This window comes from Tachyglossus aculeatus, chromosome X5, assembly GCF_015852505.1.
Source record: "Tachyglossus aculeatus isolate mTacAcu1 chromosome X5, mTacAcu1.pri, whole genome shotgun sequence".
Lineage (NCBI taxonomy): Eukaryota > Metazoa > Chordata > Mammalia > Monotremata > Tachyglossidae > Tachyglossus > Tachyglossus aculeatus.
Genome location: NC_052097.1, coordinates 6,800,225 through 6,817,961, shown reverse-complemented (window position 1 = coordinate 6,817,961; position 17,737 = coordinate 6,800,225). Strand labels below are relative to the sequence as shown.

General features: G+C 43.8%; 1 protein-coding gene across 2 annotated transcripts in view; it reads right to left on the bottom strand.

Annotated features, from left to right (window-relative positions):
- The window catches only part of PKD2 (polycystin 2, transient receptor potential cation channel), a 47,669-nt gene that overhangs the window by 2,287 nt on the left and 27,645 nt on the right, over window positions 1–17,737 (bottom strand). Inside the window, exons 8-14 of one of the 2 annotated variants that reach the window (XM_038769176.1) lie at window positions 17,358–17,539; window positions 13,546–13,666; window positions 8,862–8,960; window positions 5,944–6,065; window positions 5,356–5,473; window positions 3,841–4,004; window positions 2,634–2,781 (exon numbers count right to left, since the gene is read on the bottom strand). In XM_038769176.1, coding sequence (XP_038625104.1) covers window positions 2,634–2,781; window positions 3,841–4,004; window positions 5,356–5,473; window positions 5,944–6,065; window positions 8,862–8,960; window positions 13,546–13,666; window positions 17,358–17,539 — 954 coding nt within the window. The remainder of the gene's footprint in view (window positions 1–2,633; window positions 2,782–3,840; window positions 4,005–5,355; window positions 5,474–5,943; window positions 6,066–8,861; window positions 8,961–13,545; window positions 13,667–17,357; window positions 17,540–17,737) is intronic. The other variant, XM_038769175.1, reaches the window with a different exon arrangement.

Below are 17,737 nucleotides of genomic sequence, written 5' to 3'. Positions count from 1 at the left end.
TGGTTGGGGACATCCAGGCGTGAAGCGGCCTTCCCAGACTGAGCCCCCTTTTTCCTCTCTTCCTCCCCATCCCCCCCGCCCTACTTCCTTCCCTTCCCCACAGCACTTGTATATATTTGTACAGATTTATCACACTGTTTTACTGGTACATATTTACTATTCTATTTATTTTGTTAATGATGTACATATAGCTTTAATTCCAGATGTTCTGACAGTTTTGAAACCTGTCTATGTGTTTTGTTTTGTTGTCTGTCTCCCCCTTCTAGACTGTGAGCCTGTTGTTGGGTAGGGACTGTCTCTATATGTTGCCAACTTGTACTTCCCAAGCACTTAGTACAGTGCTCTGCACACAGTAGGTGCTCAATAAATACGACTGAATAAATGACTGAATGAATGGAAAAGAACAGTTCCCAGGGGACTGAAATTAGGACTGCCCTGGGGTGTAGGAGGGGATGTGCCCAATGTCTATGGGTGAATCCATTTATTCAATCATATTTGTTACGCACTTACCGTATGCAGACCACTGTACTAAGTGCTTGGGGAAATACGATACAACAGTACAGTGACATTCCCTGCCCACAGCGAGCTTACAGTCTAGAGGAGGAGTCCAAGTCTTCAAAGCAGCCCCCCATCCCTCCCCACCCTTCCCTACCCCCGGGGGTCTGGGGACTGAAGCAGGGAAACCCACTCCCTCCCTTACAGACCCTCTGAGTGCCAGGGCAGCAGAAATGAATATGGGAATACTAATAACTGTGGCATTTGTTACGTACTTACTCTCTGCCGAGCACTATACTGGGGTAAATACAAGTTAATCAGCAATTTTTTGTTTTGTTCTCTTTTTTTAAGGTATTTGTTAAGCACTTACTATGTGCCAGGCACTGTACTCAGCACTGGAGTAGATACGGGATAATCAGATTGGACATAGTCAAGTGCTTAGTATAGTGCTCTGCACACAATAAGTGCTCAATAAATATGAGTGAATGAATGATGCAGTCCATCATCCTCATCCTCATTTTACAGATGAGGTAACTGAGGTACAGAGAAGTTAAGTGACTTGCCCAAGATCACACAGCAGACAAGTGGTGGAGCAGAATTAGAACCCTGATCCTTCTCACTCCCAGGCCTGTGCTCTATCCCCTAGGCCATGGTGTTTCTCAGGTTGGACAGTCTCTGTGCCACAAGGGGCTAACAGCCTAAGAACAAAGAAGAACAATAATTTAATCCCCATTTTTACAGTTGAGGAAACTGAGGCATGGAGAAGTTAAGTGACTTTCCTCAAAGTCACACAACTGGCAAGTAACAGTCCCAGGATTAAAAACAAAGTCCTCTGGCTCCCAAGCCTACACTACCCTCCTAGTGACTTAGTGGAAAGTAGCAAGAGGAACTGGTAACTTTTGTGGTCTGACCCTTGGTTGGGCCTGTAATCTGATCTGAGACCTGTAAGGCCACCCCAGAACAGGTTTTCTTTTCTTCACCCAAAAATGGATCAAAATGATACCTCTGAAAGAAATAACTCTTTCCCAAAGCTCAACTTTAAAAAAAAAAAAAGTGATGCCTAGGAGTAGGGGACTCTGTACTCCTGGTTCTTAGGATTCCCAGCCAGGAACTCTCCATAGCCTATGAATATTTCAGGGTGGAGACCAGTCACCTTGCTAACAAAGCCACCATCTTGTGTGTCAACTGTACAAGAATCCAGATACACATCCTCTAGCAAGAGGGAAAGTGAGGTGTCCCCACTCGTCCCCCGAGAGGTAGAGTCTTTAAGAATAAGGTAAAACAGAATCCTAGACCTCACACCTGTTATAGACCCAGTAATTTCAAGTTGGCCCAGAAGATGTACCTTCCCAAGTGCTCAATATCATACATTGCAGTCAGTAAATTCTATTACTATACCCGCTTTGGGCTGTGGAACTCTAACCAAGCAGACCAGTGTTGGGTTTTTTTTTTAAAGGTATTTGTTCAGCGCTTGATATGTGTCAGGCACTGTATTAAGCCCAGGGTGTAGTGGGAGCGTGGCTTAGTGGATAGAGCATGGGCCTGGGAGTCAGAAGGCCCTGTGTCCTAATACTAGCACTGCCACATGTCTGCTGTGTGACCTTGGGCAAGTTACTTGACTTCTCTGTGCATCCATTACCTCATCTGTAAAATGGGGATTAAAAGCGTGAGCCCCACGTGGGACAGGGACTGTGTCCAACCTGATTAACTTGTATCTGCCTCAGTGTTTAGAACAGTGCTTGGCACATAGTAAGTGCTTAACAAGTACCAGAATGATAACAATGATGATTATTATCATTATTAATTATACAAGGTAATCAGATAGGTCACAGTCTGTGTCTCACATGGGGCTCACAGTCTTAATCCCTGTTTTACAAATGAGGTTCTGAGCCACACAGAAGTGAAGTGACTTGAAGTGACAGGATCACATAGCAGATAAGTGGCAGAGGAGGGTTTAGAACCCAAGTCTTCTGGCTCCCAGGCCCATGCTCTTTCCACTAGGCCACACTGCTTCCCGCTGTTCCCGCTTTTCCTGCAGTTCCTGTGGGTCCCCAAGAGGCCAAACACTAAGTCCTCTTCAGCTTCTTTGCCCCCAGCACGGAGGCCATACAGAAGTCGACCATCACGGGACCGCTCACCTCTGTCACTCCATCCAGTAGCCGGCCTAACATGTCCCTTCTTTTCAGCTTGGCTCGCTCCATGGTTTCCAGCTTCACAATCACAGCGTCAATCTTGGACACGATGCTGCCGATGGAGTGTTCCATACGGTCAACCCGCCTCACCAAACTGTGGAAGAGAAGAAAAGGTATCGAGTTCCGGGAGCTAAGGTCACCTGCTGCTCTTTGCTTTGACAGCTGGTCTCTAAGAATGAATGCCTTGGGACCACTTATTCTAAGAGACCCCCAAGAGACACTGCCTTTAGGGAAAGCCCCTTGAGGGCAGGGATCATTTTTTTTTAAATGGTATTTGTTAAGAGATTACTATGTGCCAGGCACTGTACTAAGCGCTGGGGTACCTACAAGATAATCAGGTTGAACACAGTCCATGTCCCAAATGGGGCTCACAGTCTTTATCCCGATTTTCCAGATGAGGTAACTGAAGCACAGAGAAATTAAGTGGCTTGCCAAAGGTCACACAGCAGACAACTGGCAGGGTCAATTAGAACCCAGGTCCTTCTGACTCCCAGGCCCATGCTCCATCTAACAGGCCACTCTGCTCCTAACTCTGCTGCTCATGTCTACTAACTCTAATGTTCTCTCCCAAGTGCTTAGTTCAGTGCTCTGCAGAGTAACCGCTCAGTAAATACCAATGATTGATTGACTGATTACTATTACAGTTAAGCACTTACTATGTGTCAAGCACTGTTTCAAGTGCTGCGGTAATACAAATTAATCAGGTTTGACACATTCCTTGTCTCATATGGAGCTCACAGTCTGTGTGGGGAGGGAGATCAGGTATTGAATATCCCCATTTTACAGTTGAGGAAACTGAAACTGAGGCACAGGGAAGTTCAGTGACTTGCCCAAGTCACAGCAAGCAATTGGCAGAGCTAGAACTAGAACGTAGGCCCTCTGACTTCCAGACCCATGTTCTTTACAGTAAGCCATGTGCTCTGAAAGACAGAGACTCCAAAGTATCAAAAAACTCTCTAGTCTTCCAGTTGTGGAAGAGAGAGAGAGACAGAAGCAGATTAGGAGTGCCAGGGAAAGGGGAAAGTTGGTCCATGTCACAAAGGTATGCACTGAGGAGACTTGGTATACTGTACTTTCCCAAGCACTTAGTACAGTCCTCTGCACACAGTCGGAGCTCAAAAAAAAAACAACCATTGACTGATTGATGACTTACACTTGAAACTCTTCATAGGAAACACCACTGGAGCTGCTCCCTCGCCTTCTGGAGCTGTGCCCACTGTCCTCATCATCATCCTCTTCAGAGTCATCCAGGCTGTGAGGGAAACTTCTGCTGCTCAGGGGCCGAGGTAACGAACTGCGATCGAGATCCAGGTCCTCCTGGGGGAAAGCAAAGGAGCTGAGGGTCGGGTTGTGGGGGGGTGGGGGGGCTGATCCAATAGGCAGTTTCCCCTGACCTAGGTCCCTGCGGTGGGCCAGAGTGGATTTTTGTATACAATCACCCACAAGTCAGGGGATGGAGAAAGCAGAGATTACACCAGAGCACAGACATGGAAGATTTATGTTCAAGCCCCAGCTCTGTTACTGGCCTGCTGAGTGACCTTGGGTAAATCACTTAACCGCTCTGAGTTTGTTATCTCAAGTGTAAAATGGGATAATGCTAGCTGTTCTCTACCTCAGATTGTCAGCTTTGTGAGGGATCTGATTCTTCTATCTACCCTTAATATCATAATCACTATCATTCAAAGGAGTTTGAAAGAGAGGCATGGATTTAATCGATATTTCCTTGATTGGTATTTGTTAAGCACTTACTATGTGCCAGGCACTGTACTATGCACTGGGAAAGATACAAGATAATAGGGTCAGTTACAGTCCCTGTCCCACAGAGGGCTCACAATCTTTAACCCCATTTTACAGAGGTGGTAACTGAGGCCCAGAGAAGTGAAGTGATTTGCCCAAGGTCACACAGCAGACACGTGGCGGATCCAGAATTAGAACCCATGTCCTGACTCCCAGGTGTTTGCTCTTTCCCCTAAATCATGCACCTTCTCTTACCGCTGCCTCCAACAGCAGCACTTTAATATACCCTTGATGAGAAAAGGGCCGGACCGGATCTATGGTCCTGCTGGGTGCCCTGACCTACGTCAATATCTGCCGTCTCCAAATTGCCTTTCCTCATCAAATCTGCACCCACCTCAAACAAATTCCTACCCAAAGCCAATCTGGCTCTGTCTTGTTCCAACCCTCCAGGAGCATGGCCTAGTAGAAAGATCACAGACCTGGGAATCAGAAGAGCTGAATTTTAATCCTAGCTACGTCACTTGCCTGATATGTAACCCTGGGCAAGTCACTTAACCAATATGGCTATAGTTTCCTAAATGGGAAAACAGGGCTTAAATATCTCTCTGAATATAGGGAAGATGGAAAGGACACCAAAATGAAACTTCCAGAAGCTACCCAAATCAAAAATGAACTAGTAACAATACCGCTACGGCAGCCATAATCTAATAGAGCTTCACTGCACTGTCCATCCTGCCTAACAGGCTTCCCAATATTCAATGTGGAGAAGAGAGAAATGTCAGATTACAGTTTCTAAAAGTGGTCAAAAATCCCTTAGACGAGTTCAAAATTCACAATGGATAACCAAAGTGATGGAACAGTTTGCCAAAAGTCTCCCGTTCCCAGAACCTTAGCTATGAGGTGGAATCACACAGTCTCAAGTTGGACCTACCCTCTCTTTTTCTAAGTCATCTCTCATCTGCTGGTGTTCGTGTTCTGTGAGTTCCTGATCCCCATCCTGGTCGTACTTGGTGAAGATTGCCTCTATTTCTGCGTCAGTATGGCCCTTCCTGAAAGAAGAAAGTGTCTTAGATTCATCCAAATCACACACCCCTCACCCAAATTTGCATAAAGGCTATTTCTTTAGTTACAATGCTGTCTTCCTAAAAATTTGATGTCTGCAAACATAGGCATTACCCTAAAGGGAAGCAGTGTGGCCTAGTGGAAAGAACATGGGCCTGGGAGTCAGAGGACCTGGGTTCTAATCCCTGCTCCACCACTGGTTTGCTGTGTGACCTTGGGCAAGTCACTTAACTTCTTTGTGTCTCAGTTTCCTCAACTGTAAAATGGGGATAAATTACCTGTTCTCCATCCTATTTAGACTTTGTCTGCCCTGATTAACTTGTATCTGCTCAAGCGCTTAGAACAGTGCTTGACACATAGTAAGCACTTAACAAATACCATTAACCCCTCCCTCCACCCAAGAACTGGGCCTACACAGCAGGACTTGCCAGAGGGCTGCGATATGTGGGATCCTTACCCTTTTAGGTCTTGTCGTAGTTCATCAAAATTTAACCTGCCTCCACCTTGCCTAGCACTCTCCGAAATGTCATCCACTGTGTTTTTTCTGAGTTTAAGTTTCACCATGGCCTTATGGTATCCCTGCAGATGAAAGGAAGATAGCAATACTGTTATTTCTTATAGGTAATGATAAAATCTGTTTGTGGTCATTTTAGTTGTTTTATGTCGAGCCTATCTGGAGAGGGAGAGAGTGCCCACTGTCCTTCTATTTTATGATCCTATTCACGAATATGGGTGTGGCTGACTGCGTGACAATCCAAACCCATACATCCACACAAATAGCAGATGAAGAGCCTCCTTTGCTGCCCGGAGACTTCATCATTATCAACAGCATTTATTGAGTACCTTCTGTGGGAAAAGCACTTACTGTGGATCTCTCTCTCTTTCTCTCTCGCTCTCTCTCTCTCACACACACACACACACACGACACACACACATTCTCTCTCTCCAATCCCCACTGTAGACTGACTTCTCATGGAAAAAAAAGCGAGCAAACACTGGCAAATATTTGCCATTTTCAGCATACGGTGCTGTTTCTCATATTGGCCTGCTAGAATCCCAGTTTTTATTAATGAAGCGATATAGTCCCTTACACACTGCATTACATTGACCTGCTGAAGTGTGCAATGTCTCTACCCTAGGACTAGAGGAAGTGGGAATCTAAGTCTTGTTTTCGTGTGTGAGGATAAGACGACAGACCTGGAGGTAGCGTCGGAAGGCACTTTTGATCACAATAGGAAACTCAGTGGACTAGGAGCATAATCAGAAGTCTCAGCAGTTACTCAAGAATCATTCTTTGCTGATGACCAAGTTCTGGAAATGCAGGCCCAAGAGGATATGCAGTCCAACACGTACCACTGTGCAGTCAGAATCTCAGAAGACCAAAGTTGTGTCCCAATCTGACTCCAGAAACCCTGTCCCCAACCAAAACAACGAAGAGATTCATACCATCTACAAATCTTGCTAACTAGGCAATACACTACCCAATGATGAACCGTTCCACAGAAAGGGCTTAGTGCAGTGCTCTGCTCACAGTGAGCACTCAGTCACTGATGAGAGACAAGAAGAAAAATGAATCAAAGAATTCAATCTTTGTCTCTTTGGGAGAGTGAGAGGTAGCTAAAGGGGCTCAAGCTTTGCTCCAAACCGAGAGGCTATACAGATTCATTTGTTCAATCATATTTATTGTACAGAGTACACAGATGTGATGTTTTCCACCCTTTCAAATGGCTGAGTGTCCTGGACCTACCACAAAAGATCCACCTGCTTCTCAAGTCCAATGTCCCTACAAACCTTACTCAAAAGCCAACAGAAATACAGGATCATCAACCAAGGGGTCCTTGTGAGCAGTCAGTGCAACACCATTTCACCAGGTAAGAGAATGAACGAGAACAAGACAACTAAGCTGCTGCCTGATGGATAACTGAAAATGGGGTTCACACAAGCAGGGAGGAGAGACTAAAACATTAAAAAAAAAAAGACTGAGGAATGATCCAGAACATCCAAGAGGATTTTTGGAAGACAACTTGGGGAGCTGCCTTCAGGATAGAAGTTACTCTCTAACAGCAAAGATATTTGAATGAATGGGCAATCCAAGTTTAAATAAGAATAATGATAAGAATTATGAGTGATATTTTTAAGCACTTACTATGTGCCAACCATTATACTAAGTGCTGAAGGTAGATAGGAGATAATCAAGGTCCCACAGGAGGCTCATAGTCTAAGTAGGAGGGAGAACAGGAACTGAGTCCCCACTTTGCAGATGAGGAAACTGAGACATCGAGACATGAAGTGACTTCTCCAAGGTCCCACAGGAGACAAGTGGAGGATCCAGGGTTAGAACCCAGGTCCTCTGACTCCTGGGCCCGGGCTCCTTCTGCTAGGCCATGCCGCTTCATGGCAGATAGCCTCCGGCTAATACAAAGAGATCATTTTTTTCAAATGATTTTCCATACAGATATACACAAGCAATGTCATCCTGTGTTTGAAGACATCTCGACTTTTATATCTGGGCAGGATGGATATCAACCTCTGACAGGAGCACCCTAAGGACCAAGGGGTGCAAGGTACTGGTTTTCATCCCCCCTCATTTTGGGGGAACAAACCATTATGAACTTTTCTCCCCTAATGATCCTTCACCGACTAAACAACTGTGAGTCTTGCCAAAGCCTTCCCGAGCCTTCTGAGAACCCCACCTGCACAATTCCTGACGTTGAAAGGCAAGCGGACATCCGAACTGTCCCCACGTTGAACGGGTCCCCCGTCATAACAAGCCCCTAGAATGGCTCTGTCCAAAGCGGATGCCCATCAATACTGCTGATGATGACAAGGTTTGCCTTGACACTACTCTGGGGCAACTCACCTGTAACCTGCATCTCCGGAGGGGGGTGATCTCATCAGCTCATCGATTAGGGATCCCTTCTGTGGGTGGCGGAGGACTCAGGCTGCAAAACCTTCAACGCTGAGCTGCAAGACACACTTGCGTCTACCCACCTCCCCCTCCCAAGGGCTTCTGAGGAGAGCGGCTCTCCCCTTCCAAGCTCCCTTTCTCCGGGGGCTCATCAGCTGCTCATCAGAGGGCTCCAATCCATCCACCTTTTAGACTGTGAGCCCACTGTTGGGTAGGGACTGTCTCTATGTGTTGCCAATCTGTACTTCCCAAGCGCTTAGTACAGTGCTCTGCACATAGTAAGCGCTCAATAAATACGATTGATTGATTGATTGATCCACCTGCCTTGGGGCAGGGTTCCTTTCAACTGAGCCAGAAAGATCACACTGTACGCTGTCCTTCAAACCCTCTGCAGCTCGCTTGCCAATCTTGCCAAACCCTAGGAGTTTTTACATAGCATAACATATCGTCCTTGAATTTATATTTACCTTTCTGATGAGATCTGACAGTTCCATCTCAGTCTTCTGCTGGGCCATGTCGGCTCTCACTTCAGAATATGTATCATTGATGATGGCCAGAAACATATTCTAGTTTAAAATAAGACACGGCTTAAATACTCCCAAAAGATAGTTCCAAGCCCCAAGCAGAAGTCACAGAGCTTATCCCCAGCCCAACTCTGCCTCTGAAGAGTTTGGAAACACCCATCTGGGAATAGCCCCATGCTTCTGCAGTGGAAAGCAGCCATGGTCTAGTGGATACAGCATAGGCCTGGGAGTCAGAAGGATATGGCCTCTACTCCCCGCTCTGCCACTTGTTTGCTGTGTGACCTTGGGCAAATCACTTCACTTCTCTGTATCTCAGTTACCTCATCTGTAAAATGGAGATTAAGACTGTGAGCCCCATGTGGGACACAGACTGTGCCCAACCTGATTAGCTTGTACCTACCCCAGCACTTTGTACAGTGCCTGGCACATAGCAGGGCTTAGCAAATGCCATAAAAACAACAGTAGCCATGGGCTGCTCTCCGCTGTGATGTCTGTCCTTTTCTGTCTGCACTCTGATTCTGGAGGCAGTGTGCTTCTTACTATAACCAGATCTTTGCGTTTCTATGGCCCATTTTTTCTGAAATGCTCAAAATGTTTCTGAGTTTGTCATGCAGTCTCACCTTATCCTTTTTTTTCCTGGATGGTGTTTGATATGTGCTTAGTTATGCATCAAGCACTATACTAAGCCCTAGGGTAGATACAAGATAATTAGGTCAGACGCAGTCCCTGTCCCACATGGGGCTCACGGTCTAAGTAGAAGGGAGATTAGATATTAAATCCTTATTTTATACATGAGGAAACTGAGCCTCATAGAAGTTACTTACCCAAGGTCACAGAGCAGGCAAATGGCAGAGCCAGGATTAGAATCCAGGTACTCTGACTCCCAGGCCCATGCTCTATCCACTAGGCCATCTGATCCTTTACTGTTACGTGACAGACTCAAAATGCACACAACAGTACACCCCCATCAAGGGCCTTAGCTAAGAGGCAGTTGGCCAAAGCCAAGTCTACTCAGCTCTATCTGTTTCCCCTTGACTCCTCCTCTCTATAATAATAATAATAATGATGATGGCATTTGTTAAGCGCTTACTATGTGCAAAGCACTGTTCTAAGCACTGGGGAGGTTACAAGGTGATCAGGTTGTCCCACAGGGGGCTCAAAGTCTTCATCCCTATTTTAAAGATGACATAACAGGCACAGAGAAGTTAAATGACTTGCCCAAAGTCACACAGCTGACAATTGGCAGAGCCGGGATTCGAACCCATGACCTTTGACCCCAAATTCCGGGCTCTTTCCGCTGAGCCATGGGCAGGACTGACAGAATTAGAAGAAAATCCTACAGAACCACCTGCCTGGATGCTACATTTATTCCATCCATCTGCCTCCGGGCAGACCTGCATATACCATGCTCCCCAAAGATAACCCTCTTCTCTTTCCTTAAAACCCTCCCCAGATCAAAACAAGACCTCACAGCTCTGAACTAGACTTGGAAGTACCCTGAAGAGCATGGGTGTGCTTTACAAAAGCAAGCACTTCCTCAAACCAAATGGTTGGATGTACAATAGCCTAAATGCTTCCTTCGGCTCCTTATACCACTTAGGTTCTAGTCTGTCTAAACACCTGAGAGAGATGCCTTTTTTTCCCACACTGAGGCTGTCTGACAAAAGGACTGATGGATGAATAGATTCCATTTGTTTCAAAATCCAGAATTCATATCCTCCCACCAAGTTGTGAAGCTGCCTTTCATTGCTGTTGGGAAAACTCGGGAAGATAAGTCAAACTTCACTTTTTTAGGTCAGCTGCAGAGCAAGGAAGGGAGACAGGTGCTCTACTACATCTACCTGAGAAGCAGTATGACCTAGAGGAAAGAACACAGGTCTGAGGGGCAGAGGACCTGAACTCTAAACCCACCTCTGCCACTTGCTTGCTGGGTGATCTTGGGCAAGTCATTTAACCTCTCTGGGCCTCAGCTTCCTCTTCTGTAAAATGAGGATTCAATATTTGTTTTCCCTCCTACTTGGACTGTGAGCCCCAGGTGGATAATCAGGTCAGACACAGCCCCTGTCCTACATGGGGCCCACGGTCAAAGTAATAATAATAACGATGGTATTTGTTAAGCGCTTACTATGTGCCTAGCACTGTTCAGAAAGAAGATCAGATATTAAATCCGTATTTTACACGAGGAAACTGAGCCTCATGTATAAAATGATCCCACATTGGGTGGAATCATTAGTCCCACCCAATGATCTATCCCTTGTAACTACTCCAGCACTCAGTAACAGTGCTTGGCATAGAGTAGTCACTTAACAACTACCAAGCAAATAACTACCACTGATGTGATGATTTCATTATTAAAGACACAGTGGCAACAAAATGATTTGCTCTTTCTTAGTAGAGTGGGGGGTTGCTTGCTACCCTGCCAAGGAAAACTGCCCTGCACTAAAAGTTTTACTGAATTTTTGCTAACATTTTAAATAGACAAAATGTCACCTTGAACCTACACCTCTCCCTCTAACCCTGAACTTTTTACCTGAAGGCTGTGATAGGGAGATAATAATAATCCCTTCAAATTGCCAAGTGATGTTGCTTTAAAATTCTCAAAACGCTCTCATGTCAGGTACCTTATGTTTATCCTCCCAACATTCCTAGGATAGGGTGTATTATTTTCATTTCTGAGTGAGTTAACTGTAGCCACTGAAATAAAACAGCTGAGATGCTTATATTTAAAGATGTATGCAGTACAATGACACTGTGGACACTCTGAGACCTTCCCCCACACCCGCAGTCAAACCAGCTGGTAAAGAACAGCTCCATCTCTACTATTTTGAAGACTAGGGGGTGGGACTAGGGACATTAATAGTTCCCCATAGCGATCAACTGAGAGTATTTACAATACCTCTGCCCTATGCAACCGTGCAAGGCAGAATGTACACACCTTTCAGAAAATGGGACAATCTCCTTCTCTCAAATTTATAATAAACTACAGCAAGAGTGTATGGTTACAGCCCTTAAGGGAAAAAATGTATTTCCTCAAATCTGAGGCTAACCAATTGGATTGTCTTTGAAGAGGATTCTTTCATAGAAACTGCTTTTCAAATTTTCTTTGAAATGGTATTAAGTGCTTACTACATGTCAAACACTGTTCTAAGCACTGGGGTAGGTACAAGTTAATTAGGTTGGACACAGTCCCTGTCCAAATGGGGCTCACAATCTAAGTAGGAGGGAGAACAGGTATTTAATCCCCATTTTACAACTGGCGATCTCAGGTACAGAGAAGGTAAGTGACTTGCCCAAGTTCACACAGCAAGCAATTGACTTTAGAATCCAGGTCTTCTGACTCCCAGGCTTGTGTTCTTTACACTAGGTCATGCTGCTTCTCTGGGTTTATGTTAAAATTAGTGTTATCCCCACAGCACTTATGTCCAAATCTGTAATTTACTTATTTACATTAATGACTGTCTCCCCCTCTAGACTGTAAACTTGTTGTGGGCAGGGAACGTGTCTACCAACTCTGTTACACTGTGTTCTCTCAAGTGCTTAGTACAGTGCTCTGCACACAGTAAACAATAAATAAGACTGACCTTAAGGCCTAGGGAATTTGAAAATAGATTTTTAAATAGCTGATGCATTGAATTTGTCTAATCCCAAACAGAGACGATTTGCTACACAGCTTTCTTGATACCTGTCCATCATATCAAAAATATAAAAACCAACCTACATGTGGAAATACACATACTTTTATAGGCTAGGCGTGTAAGTAGGCCCTGTTATTAAAACAGCATGATTTCTCCGAAAGCTGTAATTAAAGACGTCTATGCTCCTCTGCACTACGGTGCCAGGAAGCTGACTACATAAATCTCTAGAAATATTATACTCCTTGACTTCACAATGGTTCCCAGGTAACCAGGAATAGTAGGGAACACAGTGATCAGTATTTATCAGCACATCCAAGTCATGTCCAGGTCTCATTATTGCCACCAACAGCATGATGGAGGGATGCTGAACTGTCTCAGTAAATGGTGCCATCCATAATGACCCACCGATGTGTGATGACCCACAATCCCCCAACGAATAAGTGTGAATGGAGTTGGGGAAAATATCCTGCCCATCTAGCCTCCCCACCTCGGGGGAGTAATGCTCACCCAAAGAATTCATTTATCAACAAGTGGATTTTGAACTGAGTTCTAATGTTTCGGTAACAATAATAATAATAACAATAATAACGATGGCATCTGTTAAGCGCTTACTATATGCAAAGCACTGTTCTAAGCGCTGGGGGGATACAAGGTGATCAGACTGTCCCACGTGGAGCTCACAGTCTTAATCCCCATTTTACAGATGAGGTAACTGAGGCTCAGAGAAGTTAAGTGACTTGCCCAAGGTCACATGGCAGACATGTGGCAGAGTCAGGATTAGAACCCGTGACCTCGACTCCCAAGCGCATGCTCTTTCCACTGAGCCACGCTGCTTCTCTATATTACAACAGTCCTGCTTGCTACAATGAAATACCAACCATACATAGGACCGGGATAATGAAATAATGAAGATGGAAGAAAAGATGATGATTAAAATGAAAAAAAATCCTGCACACACAAAACCACCTCACTGGAAGCAAAACCGTACATACCAAAAGAATGAAGAACATAAAGAACACAAAGGTGGTGAAATAAATGGGTCCCAAAACTCGGTTAGCTTCCTCGATCTCGGTGAAGTTGAAATCTCCCAAAATTATACGGAACTGAGTGAAACTACAACATAAAAATACAAAAACAAGAAGAATCCAGCTGGTGATTTATCATTTCTCAAAATGTTATTTCCCGCATTTGGACCCAATCCAGTCTTTATACCCAGCCCAACTTAGGCACATCACAACATAGATTCTCCCCATTGGAAAAGCTACCAACTACCACCAGCATCACACACTGATGGACACCAGAGTAGACCTTATGCTGAAGTGACCTTATCATTCAGAGAGGTAAAAAATGAGGAAACATAACAGTAATTACATGTTAAGTGTAAACTGGAGTTTACAAATTCCTCTGCAGCATGAATTCAGAAGCTGGCTGTCACATAAAATGGCATTTCCTAATTCAAACCGTGGAAGTTTTAAAAATTGGAAACTTGAGGAAGGAAACTTTCTTAAAGGTTTTTGGGTTGGTTTTTTTTTAAATGATATTGGTTAAGTGCTCATTATGTTCCAGGAATTTTACTAAGTGCTAGGGTAAATACACAAGCTTATCAGGTTGGAAGCAGACCCTGTCCCACATGGGGCTCACAGTCTTTAATCCCCATTTTACAAATGAGGTAACTGAAGCACAGAAAAGTTAAGTGACTTGCCCAAGTTCACACAGCAGACAAATGGCAAAGCCAGGATTAGAACTCAGGTCCTTCTGACTCCCAGGCCCATGCTCTATCCATTAGAACACACTGCTTTTTTAAAAGTGGTCACCAAAACCTGAGGCTGAAACCTTCCGGGCAGCTATGACTTTCAATCTGTAAAATGTTCATCAATGGGGACCAGGGGCCTTGAGGAGGCTTGTTAGCAAAATCTCTTTCATTCAATTGTTCTTTCATTCAATTGTATTTATTGGGCACTTATTGTGCGCAGAGCACTGTACTAAACACTTGAGAGAGTACAATATAACAATAAGCAGACACATTCCCTGCCCACCAGCTTACAGACTAGAGGGGGAGACCGACATTAATGTAAATAAATGACAGATATGTACATAAGTGCTATGGGGCAGGGAAGGGGGATGAATAAAGGGAGCAAGTCAGGGCAATGCAGAAGGGAGTGGGAGAAGAGTAAAGGAGGGCTTAGTCAGGGAAGACCTCTTGGAGATATGCCTTCAATAAGACTGAATGGTGAGAGAGTGATTACCTGTCCCCCTTCTTCTGGATTTCCAGGATATTCTCTGTGCTGCTTTCCAGAAGTGTGTAAATTTAGGCTTAATGGGAGAGAACCACACAACTAAAAATATCTTCTAAACCCCAGCCTCAGCCTGCAGGTAGAAGAACTGAGCTTAACTGTTCCAAACAAATTGTTCTTATATTCTTATAGTAATCCTACTACTACTACTACTAATAAGAAGAAGAAGAAGAATTGTGGTATTTGTTAAGTGCTTATTATGTGCCAAGCACTCTAAGTAAGCACTGTAATAGATACAAGATTAGTTGAGACCCATTCCCTATCCCATAGAGGTCTCACAGGCTAAATAGGAGGGAGAAGAGGGATTTAATCCCCATTTTACCAATAAGGAAACTGAGGTAAAGAGAAGTTAAGTGATCACCCATGGTTATACAGCAAGCAAGTGGCAGAGTCGGAATTAGAACTCGGGTCCTCTGACTCCCAGGCCCATGTTCTTCCCACTTGGCCACACTGCTTTCCTGAACTATGCAGGCAGAAAGCCTCAACAGGATCAAGAGGGGCTTGGATAACTGTAAGGACCAGGGGCCATAAAGAGCCATTAGAAAGCAAAGTTAGAGAAGTTACAAGGAAATAGGGATTTAGAAGGGTTTTAGATAGTCTTTCCAATAATCTTCCTTCCCTGAATCTATGAGAGAAAGGGATATTAGAGGATCATAAAGTTACCATTATTATTATTACTATGTGAAAGTAAGACTGTGAACAATGTAAGTTAAGTTGGAAACAATGTACCTGGCATATTGTAAGTACTTAACAAATATCACTAGTATTATTATGGAGCAAGTGGGACAGGGTCTGTGTCTAATCTCATTTGCTTGTATCCACCCCAGTGTTTAGTACAGTACCTGGCACGTAGTAAGTGCTTAACAAATATCACAAGTATTATTATGGAGGAAGTGGGGACTGGTGGTAGACACTTAAGGAAAGATGAAATAATTACAAACAACATAAGGCAAGGACAGATACAGAAAATAAGAACCAAAAAGCTGTTGGGTGCAGAGCTGGAAGAGCAGAGGTTAGGGCTTTTGCTGACTCAATCCTATTGGAGTCCCACCTGGTCCATGCCTAATCTAGAAACAGCATATTTTGTGAGGAGTTTTGTGCAGAGATGTTCAGAGGAGTTAGCCTGCTACAAGATGCTTTAAGAGAAGTAGCGTGGCTCAGTGGAAAGAGCACGGGCTTTGGAGTCAGTGGTCAGAGGTTCAAATCCCGGCTCCACCAGTTGTCAGCTGTGTGACTTTGGGCAAGTCACTTAACTTCTCTGTGCCTCAGTTACCTCATCTGTAAAATGGGGACTAACTGTGGGCCCCCCGTGGGACAACCTGATCACCTTGTAACCTCCCCAGCGCTTAGAACAGTGCTTTGTACATAGTAAGTGCTTAATAAATGCTATTATTATTATTATTATTATTATTATTATTATTATTATTATTACTAAAGGTTCCTGAAGAGTTTGCAAACAGAATTAGGGCCTGAAGAGGAGAGACCAGAGGCAGGGAGACCGATACAGTATTCTACCTGGAAAATAATGAATGCATGAACTATTTATCCATCCTATTACATAAACACTAAATCATACACATGTCAACGTTTCTATCTTCCCAAATGAAAATTATCTTAGTGTGTCTTTCTCTTCCTCATTACATCACAGTATGCTTCTTGAGGGTTATGTATTCTAATTCTGTTGTACTCTCCCAAACATTTAGTACCTTTTTTTTTGCACTCATTAAATCAATAAATACTACTGACTCATCAACTGTTGTATCTAGCTGACACCTTGAATCAATATAATGGGAAAAGGGGAATGTCTAGGAGCAAAGAATTCACTCAAATGTTAATACATGCCAATGACACATCAGTGAATCTTTCTTGGGGGTAGGGAACGTGTCTACCAACTCTGTTGTACTGCACTCTCCCAAGCAATCAATCAATCAATCAATCAATCAATCGTATTTATTGAGCACTTACTGTGTGCAGAGCACTGTACTAAGCGCTTGGGAAGTACAAGTCGGCAACACATAGAGACAGTCCCTACCCAACAGCGGGCTCACAGTCTAGAAGGGGGAGACAGAGAACAAAACCAAACATACTAACAAAATAAAACAAATAGACTAGATATGTACAAGATAGATAAATAGAGTAATAAATATGTACAAACATATATACATATATACAGGTGCTGTGGGGAAGGGAAGGAGGTAAGATGGGGGGATAGAGAGGGGGACGAGGGGGTTAGGGTTAGGGCTAAGTACAGTGTTCTGCACACAGTAAGCACTCAATAAATTGACTGATTACAATCAGTGATCTCAAACTACAGAGATTGTAGGGTTTTCAAACTTGCTCATTTTTTGAAAAATAGCCTCCAGTCAGAGACTCAGTGACTCCTGTGAGAGTCAATTTACATTTTTTCTTCTCATTATCTGACTAGATGGGATTGAGAACCATTTGGATAATGTGTTTTTCAACGACTTAGAACCCAAGCTAAACTTTTTCCAACATCCCCTTTTACTTACATACACTCTTGGAAAGTGCTGAAGTCATCTACCTGAGTCCCAAAGACAAGGTATGCCAACTGAGCATATGCCAGGAAGATAATGAAGAACATAATGGCAAAGCCAATAACGTCTTTGGCACAGCGTGACATTGTGGTAGACAATTGGCTCATCGTTCTGTTGAAGTTGATGAATTTAAAGAGCTGTTAAATAAAAGAAATAATCAATAATCAAAAACAAATAAAACAATAACCACACCAAATTAACAAGTTTGTGTGCCTCATGGAGAAAACCACCTTTCAAGCAAAGAGAAAAAAAATACTTTTATTTCATGTTTTTTCCCCAAAGCAGGGCTTTAAAAAAAATGATGAATACCCCTCCAAACCACTAAAAAATTCCAT